At 32.7% G+C, this 8005-nt stretch overlaps 1 protein-coding gene across 1 annotated transcript in view; it reads left to right on the top strand.

Annotated features, from left to right (window-relative positions):
* The window catches only part of LOC106460763 (kinesin-like protein KIF13A), a 125874-nt gene that overhangs the window by 70380 nt on the left and 47489 nt on the right, over positions 1-8005 (top strand). The window contains exons 9-13 of the mRNA XM_022387544.1: positions 1208-1342; positions 3290-3426; positions 4883-4992; positions 6735-6860; positions 7106-7286. Of these exons, the coding sequence (XP_022243252.1) occupies positions 1208-1342; positions 3290-3426; positions 4883-4992; positions 6735-6860; positions 7106-7286 (689 nt within the window). The remainder of the gene's footprint in view (positions 1-1207; positions 1343-3289; positions 3427-4882; positions 4993-6734; positions 6861-7105; positions 7287-8005) is intronic.

The raw sequence follows: 8005 nt of genomic DNA, 5'->3' as shown, positions 1-8005 counted from the left end.
GAAGGCCAGCGTAACCATGCCTCTGCGGCTACAGGGGGGAGTAGGTTGGGTGCGACGGGTCTTCATACCCGCAACTCAGATTGCGAGTCGAGCGCCCAAACCACCTGGCCATGCCGGGCCGATAAAGTGTGAGTCCTGGTGATTAGGGTGCTCGACTCGCAATCTGAGTTGCGGGTTTGAATCCCCGTCCCACCAAACCTGCTCGCCCCTGTAGCGGTGGGGGCATTATAACGTTTGCGGTCAATCCCACTATTCGTTAGTAAAAAAGTATCCCAAGAGTTGGCGGTGGGCGATGATAACCCTCGTATAGCTTTGGGCGAAATTCCAAACAAGTAAGTGTGATAATTAAGACGTGCGATACCTCAAACTATTAAACTGCACGTTAAACTGTCTGTGCATTATAAGAGTGACAGTCAATACAAAGAGCTGAAGAATTAGATAAATAAGAGTTTGTCGCACATTTCGCGTTCTGCTCTCAAAGATACGCTTACACTTGCACAGTGAAAAAAAAAAAACGACATGTAAATATGCATATGATCGTTTGTAAGAGCTATTTAAAACTGGCTGTCTGATACAGTTTTTATGGATATTGATGTACGAAACTATGTGGATTGGACTGGTAGTTAGAAATCAAAACTCTAATTTAATGCATACTTAAGTATATATGTTCGGAGGGACCTTAGAAACTGTTCTTTTGTTGTTCAAGTTTGTAGAAAAAAAAATCTAACTCCAGCGGTGTTATTAGACCGGATTGTATAACCGCATAAAAATGGTGAGTTGTTGAGTTTAATGGAAAAACGGAGTATTTGAATATTTTATACGTCAAATTTTGTAGGAACTGGACTTTGGAAACGTTCTTGTCTTTGATTAATATGGCAATATTTACATTGTATGTGTGTGTGTGGAAGATTTAATATATTTATAGAACATTAGCTTAGTAACACATTATAAATATGCGTGCTCCTTGCGAACGTTTTAAATATTTAATGTATGTTTCGTTTGTTCTTCAACCATAAATATGAAAACGTTTGATGTAGAATGGCATGGATGTGTTAAGTACACATTCGACATGTTAAACTTTTAAAGTAATTTTTTTTGTCATTAAAACTAAACTTCTAATGAACCCTTGTGTAAATATTTATGTATGAATAACATAAAAAAGACATTTACTATAAATTAGCATTGAATTTGAAATTGGATTTTTTAGGAGCATCAGCAAGCCTTGGAAAAAATGGGCATTTCTGTGCAAACCTCTGGAATCAGAGTGGAGAATGACAAGCATTATTTGGTCAACCTGAATGCTGATCCATCTCTGAATGAACTATTGGTTTATTATCTTAAAGTAAGTAAATCTGAATTAATTTTAATTTTTGAAGATATTATTTGTTCAAAATTGATGAGCTTAGGAAACAAAATAACATGTTAAAGAAGTAAATGAATAACTAATAAGGTGTTAAAGATAGTTATGTGATTGTCTTATCTCTGTATACCTCTGGTCAAGATAAACCAATGATCAGAATTTCATTGACATTTATTTTGCAAGTGATTAGATCTTTTGGGAAAATCATTGTATTAAACTGTGCTGCAATGAACTCCTGATTGATCCCTGTAAGATCTGTTCCTGTATTTATTCAAAACTTAAAGCTTTTTGCATCTAGGTTCAGACATTGTGAGTTTAAGCACCTGGACTTAGATATTGTGTGGGTTTAGGCACCTAGGCTTAGACATTGTGAGTTGAAGCACCTGGACTTAGATATTGTGTGGGTTTAGGCACTTAGGCTTAGACATTGTGAGTTGAAGCACATGGTCTTAGATATTGTGGGTTTAGGCACCTAATATTTGTAAAACACATTCAACTTGGTTATGGTTCCAAATCTATTTTTGATCTTTTATAGGAAATATCTTATAGGAACTGTATTGTAATTGTTAGTTAGTGACAAAAGTACTGACATATTAAATTACTTTCTTAATTTTTCATGTTAGTCCAAAGTATCATTACTCTTCCAAATTTCAGAATTTATACACTTTTTCATTCTTACTAAGCCTGTTTGAAGAAAATGAATGAGAAAAAGCTACTTATAACACTATATCATTTTGATTTTTCATGTTTCATAGTGTATAACTTCTCATAATATATCTTGATCATCATAAGTTAGTGATATTCAAAGATCTGATATACAAAAAAGACTTAAAATGGCCTATATAAAATTATTTTCAAGAAACAGTTGGCTTATAATATTATTAAACTATATTAAGCTGTGTGTTTATACCTAATTTTGTTTTGTTAATTAACTTGCTATAAGGTGTATGACTGACATATGGCTGGATTAAATACTGTATATTGCAGCATATAAGTCAACTTGATGTATGAGTCAACCCCTAAACCTAGGCCAAAAAATCCTGTAATTTTTCTGATCACTGTTATATAAGTCTATCCCCAAAAATTATACAGAAAGCATATACAATATACATATATTCCTAAAAACAGATGAATATTTACAGAGAAAGGTTCATATACAATTCATTTAACACTATTGACAACAAAATATAAAATCTACCAAAGTTCTCATCTTCAGAATCTGAATTGCCGAAAGGTTCACTGAATTCACTTAGACTTATCTGATCATCGTTGACATCACATTCCTCATTGTTGTCCTTGATCATTGGGCAGGCATTGTTTTCTGTTGTGGGACCAAGCTTGTATCATAATCTGATTTCTTGTTACAATCAGATCAGACTTTCCATTTGTGTCAATCCATTTCACGGGGTCTGTTTCCAGTTCGGGCCGGAACCTAGTTTTTCATTCCCGAGCAGCACACTTCATTCCTGACAGAATTAGAATTTTACCTATCTGTTTTCACTAATCGTGAACAAGTTTTTCATTTATGCCAAATCCCCTGCTCACAGCATAGTTGTTGGTCTTTTGGGTAAATTTCATGGTTTTAATCTTGAATTTTGTGCTGTATTTTATACATTTTGGAGGCATTTTGACTTTCAGCTGTTGAATACATCACTGAAATGACAACTAGAATGCACATTGCAACCTTTATAAGATAATTTCCTATAATTTCAAAACAAAGGCTTTGCATGAATACTATTGTTTGGTGTGTTTCTAGAGATTGATTCACTCAATCTTGAGGCCCAACTGACGATTAAGAATTTTCCTAAATTTTTTGTGTCCATTGTATAAGTTGGTATAACATTCTGTTATAGAAAAATCGACTTATATGTCGTGATATATAGTTAGAGTCTCTAGAGAAATTAGAAGGTAACTTTTTGTTCCTTTCAGGATCAAACATTAGTAGGTCGACCGGATGCTCCAGTTGAACAAGATATACAGCTCTTGGGATTGGGAATCATGCCAGAGCATTGCATCATTACAGTAGAATACTTGGATGTCTTTATAATTCCCAGAGATGGAGCTAGGTAAGTATACCTCTGTGGTAATTTTGAGACTTCTACAAGATATTGTAAAGTCTTTCAATAGTTAGAGAATGTGCTTGGCATGGTTTATTTCATTTGGTAAGTGTCTCAAATTCCAAGAAGAGCCATGTAGAAGCTACTTGCTTCTAGAAAGTACACTAGCAGATCAAACAAAAAAGGTTTATTGGTGTTATTCTGAATTAGTTGAGAGCTTTTTGGGTATAAACCAATCAGTAGCTTGGATTGTTTCCAAAAAAATAAAATAAAACATATTCATCGACTGAGGGACAAAAAACAGTAATAAAATGTTATTAGAGACTGTTGACTAGTCAATAATTTTATTCATTTTGTTTCCTGTTTCTACAACTAAGTTGAGTCTTAGGAATGTCCAAAAATAAAATTGATCCTTGAACTTTTATTGAATTACTTTTATCAGTTTTGAGCATGGATTGGCCCTGTGGTAGAACTCTGGATTTGAACTGTGCAATATCACAAAATATTTCTAATATTTTAAGCTGTGGATGCATTATAAGAGTGAGAGTCAATCCCTTAGAGTGGATGGTGGATGGTAAGATGTTACTGACTGGCTGCCTTCCTTCTGGTCAATAGTTCAAAATAAGGGAAAATGGCAGATAGCCGTAGTAGCTTTGCCATAAATCCAACACTCAAATACAGTTTTTCCATCTGCCTGAATGATTAAAAGTGAGAGCTTCAGGTTTTGTGATTAGGAAGTAATAAATGTTTGTGGCATTAATTTTTAAGATACTTTAACCTTCTGCCTGCTATGCTATTTTCTCTTACTAAAGAGGAATTGTCTTATTTTCTGTACTTGAAACGAAAGAATAACTTTAGTAGTACATTGAAGGAATTATCTAGAACATTACATAATGAAAAACTTTTGAATATTAAACTCTAGAGATTTAAGGTGTACTCTGATTGAAAATATATTGATACCAGAATTTGCCACTTATTTTAAAACATATATAACAACCATGCTGATGAATATATATATATATATATATAGGTATAAACAGTGATAAAGCTAATATAATGATGGATTATAAGGGAAGCAACAATTCATGTTCTAAGAGAACCTTTCATTAATCATGAATTTACATAACTTCTGTCCAGGAGAGAAGTACTTCAGCTAGTATAAAATATATTAATGTTCTATCCATTAAAACTTACTGAGTATTATGTAATATGTTATAATTCTTGTTATGTTTTGATATTTTAATTATTGAATAATTTCAAACAAATATACATTTCCAAGAGCAGTTTTAAAGAAGTAATTTCTTATTAATGAATGTAATTATTTTGGTTATGTTTTATATTTAAAAATATAGTAAAGAGAGAGTAGCCACTTCTGTAAATGAGAATTAAACAGTAGATTTTTATCATGGTTTCACAGGTACTGTGAAAGAAAGAATATATATATATATATATATTATTTTGTTAGGACGTGCGTCAATGGGTCAGTTGTTACTTGTAGAACTCAGTTAAAGCATGGTGACAGAGTCTTGTGGGGCAACAACCACTTCTTTAGGGTCAACTGTCCAAAAGCAACGAGTAAGTAATGTTAAGTTGAAATATCCAGCTTTTATTTTCATAAGTAAGATATAGTGTGTAACTTGAGAGTAAAATTTTTGTGTTGTTTCATTACACTACAGTGGCCCTTTGGTGGCTGATTTGTAAGCTTAAGGGCTTATAATGCTAAAATTGAGGGTTTGATCCATGCAGTGGATAGCTCATTATGTAGCTTTGAGGTTAAAAATAATACACTAGGGTGTTAACGCATTAATGTCTTCACTCTAATACGTGATTTTTTTAGAGCAATTTCTTGTAAAATTAAAGATTGTATAAATGTTGTGTATGTCATTTATTTAAGATTTGGATAAAGTAAGTAAACCACAGTTGAGAGACAGATCCAAGTTAAAACACTGTAATATAAAGGAACCAAAACAAGTCCATGTATGAACATTTGTTAATTCCGTAAAGTGGCACCACTCCCCACAGTAATACGTAGACAGGACTGAATGGATATATAAAATATAAACCTAATAGCATTGAATATTTGAATAATTATTTTGAGTCTCATCATTAATATACTTAGAACATAACAGCAAAACAGACTTTGTTCTAAGGTCATCATATTTTCTTAAAGAAGTTTATATAGTGAGTGTTCCCACATTTAAGTTTTGTGGACAGAAGGAGAAACTTGTTCACTGATATATGAATTTTTCCATTTTCTCTAAAAGAAAAGGAATGTAAATTGTTAACATTTAATATCATTATTGTTATGCATGATTTTCATATATCTGAAAAACTTTACATGATTTAATTTTACATGAGTTCATGTATGGCGACATTTAGAAATTTTGCCAGAACAAAACTGCCATCTTTAGCAGTCATATGAAATGTAACATGACATGATTGTTTTAGGAATTACCTACTGTTGTATAAAAGTGCCATGAAGAAAATTCATACATAGCAGAGCAATTCTCATTGTTCTGTGATAGCAGAATTAAAAACTTTAACAGGCTGTAAAACAATAAAGAAATGTGATGTTATTTGTACTTGTAAAAAATCGTACAATTCTTTTTTTTTTTCAGTAACTCGGTGAGTCATCTTCCAATTTCTTAAGTTTCCAACGCTAGATCAAACCATTGCAAATTGATAAAAAGTACAAAAAAAAAACATTGAATATTTCATTCTTTTCCAAGTGAAGTCACCAGAGGACAAAAATTTAATTTCAGATTTATTAGACAGGGAAACATTATTATTTGGGTTGTTTCCATGTTGATTCCACATGGTTAAGGGTTAAGCACAGTATGTGATTCCACATGGGTACTTCAGGGTTAATCGCAGTATGTGATTCCACATGGGTACTTCAGGGTTAATTGCAGTATGTGATTCCACATGGGTACTTCAGGGTTAATTGCAGTATGTGATTCCACATGGGTACTTCAGGGTTAAGCACAGTATGTGATTCTACATAGGTACTTCAGGGTTAAGCACAGTATGTGATTCCACATGGGTACTTCAGGGTTAATCACAGTATGTAATTCCACATGGGTACTTCAGGGTTAATCACAGTATGTAATTCCACATGGGTACTTCAGGGTTAATCGCAGTATGTGATTCTACATAGGTACTTCAGGGTACTACATATTAAGGTGTAACATTGACAGAATAGTCATATTTCTTTTGCAGCTCCTTGTACTCCATGCTTTAGAATATCTGAAACTACATATTAAGGTGTAACATTGACAGACTAGTCATATTTCTTTTGCAGCTCCTTGTACTCCAAGATATATCTGGACGACCTATTGATTATGAATTTGCTAGAGAGGAGCTAATGATGAAAGAACTTAGTAATGATCCAATCCAGTCTGCAATGAAAGCTTTAGAAAGACAACATGAAGAGGATAAACACAGTGGGTGCATTTAACATATCTTTATAAGGAAATGATATTTCACATCTATGATTACAAGTTTGTCTCCAACTTTATAACCTTTTTTCTACCTGTTTTTTTTGCAGCTACATAAAAAAATATATGCTACTTTTTTTGTTCGTTGAATTTTTTTTATATTCAAAAAGCTCTTGATGTGAGGATTAGTTTCTAACGTCACCCTCTTGTAATATTTTACTAACTTCTAAATGTTTTCTGTCATCTTTTAGATGCTTTGGAGAAACAAAGACAAGTGTATGAACGGCAGTTACAGATGCTTCGTAACCAGATGTCTCCAACTACTCCTTATGCACCCTACTTTCCCTTTGATCCTTTTAGTTTTGGAAGGATAACCCCCACTGGGTCCTGCATTAGTGTTCAGTCACGAATGGAGAGATGGGCAAAAGAAAGGTTATTTAAACTTTAATAGAAATACATATATGTTTTACTTACTAAAACGTGTCCTAAATAAGGAAATACAATATTTTATCTGTACGCTCTAACTAGTTTTAGAGATGTTACTTATCTTAGGAATGTGTCATTATGTTGAAAGTATATATTAAACACACAAACTACAATGGAATATTAACTCTTAGTTGTTACATTTTATTGTTGTATCAAGTCAAACTTTCAGAAAAGCTTAGTTTTAGAAATGTTCCTTCAGGGATGTGTCATTATGTTGAAAGTATATATTAAACACACAAACTACAAGGGAATATTACATTATAGTTATAACATTTTATTGTTGTAATAAGTCAATCTTTCAGGTGAGCTTAGTTTTAGAGATGTTCCTTACTTTGGGGATGTGTCATTATATTGAAAGTATATATTAAACACACAAACTACAATGGAATATTACATCTTAGTTGTTACATTTTATTGTTGTATCAAGTCAAGCTTTCAGGTGAGCTTAGTTTTAGAGATGTTCCTTACTTTGGGGATGTGTCATTATGTTGAAAGTATATATTAAACACACAAACTACAATGGAATATTACATCTTAGTTGTTACATTTTATTGTTGTATCAAGTCAAGCTTTCAGGTGAGCTTAGTTTTAGAGATGTTCCTTACTTCGGGAATGAGTCATTATGTTGAAAGTATATATTAAACACACAAACTACAATGGAATAT

Source organism: Limulus polyphemus, unplaced genomic scaffold, assembly GCF_000517525.1.
Source record: "Limulus polyphemus unplaced genomic scaffold, Limulus_polyphemus-2.1.2 Scaffold831, whole genome shotgun sequence".
NCBI lineage: Eukaryota > Metazoa > Arthropoda > Merostomata > Xiphosura > Limulidae > Limulus > Limulus polyphemus.
Note: the sequence above shows the minus strand (reverse complement) of the source record. Positions and strands in the feature narration are given on the sequence as shown.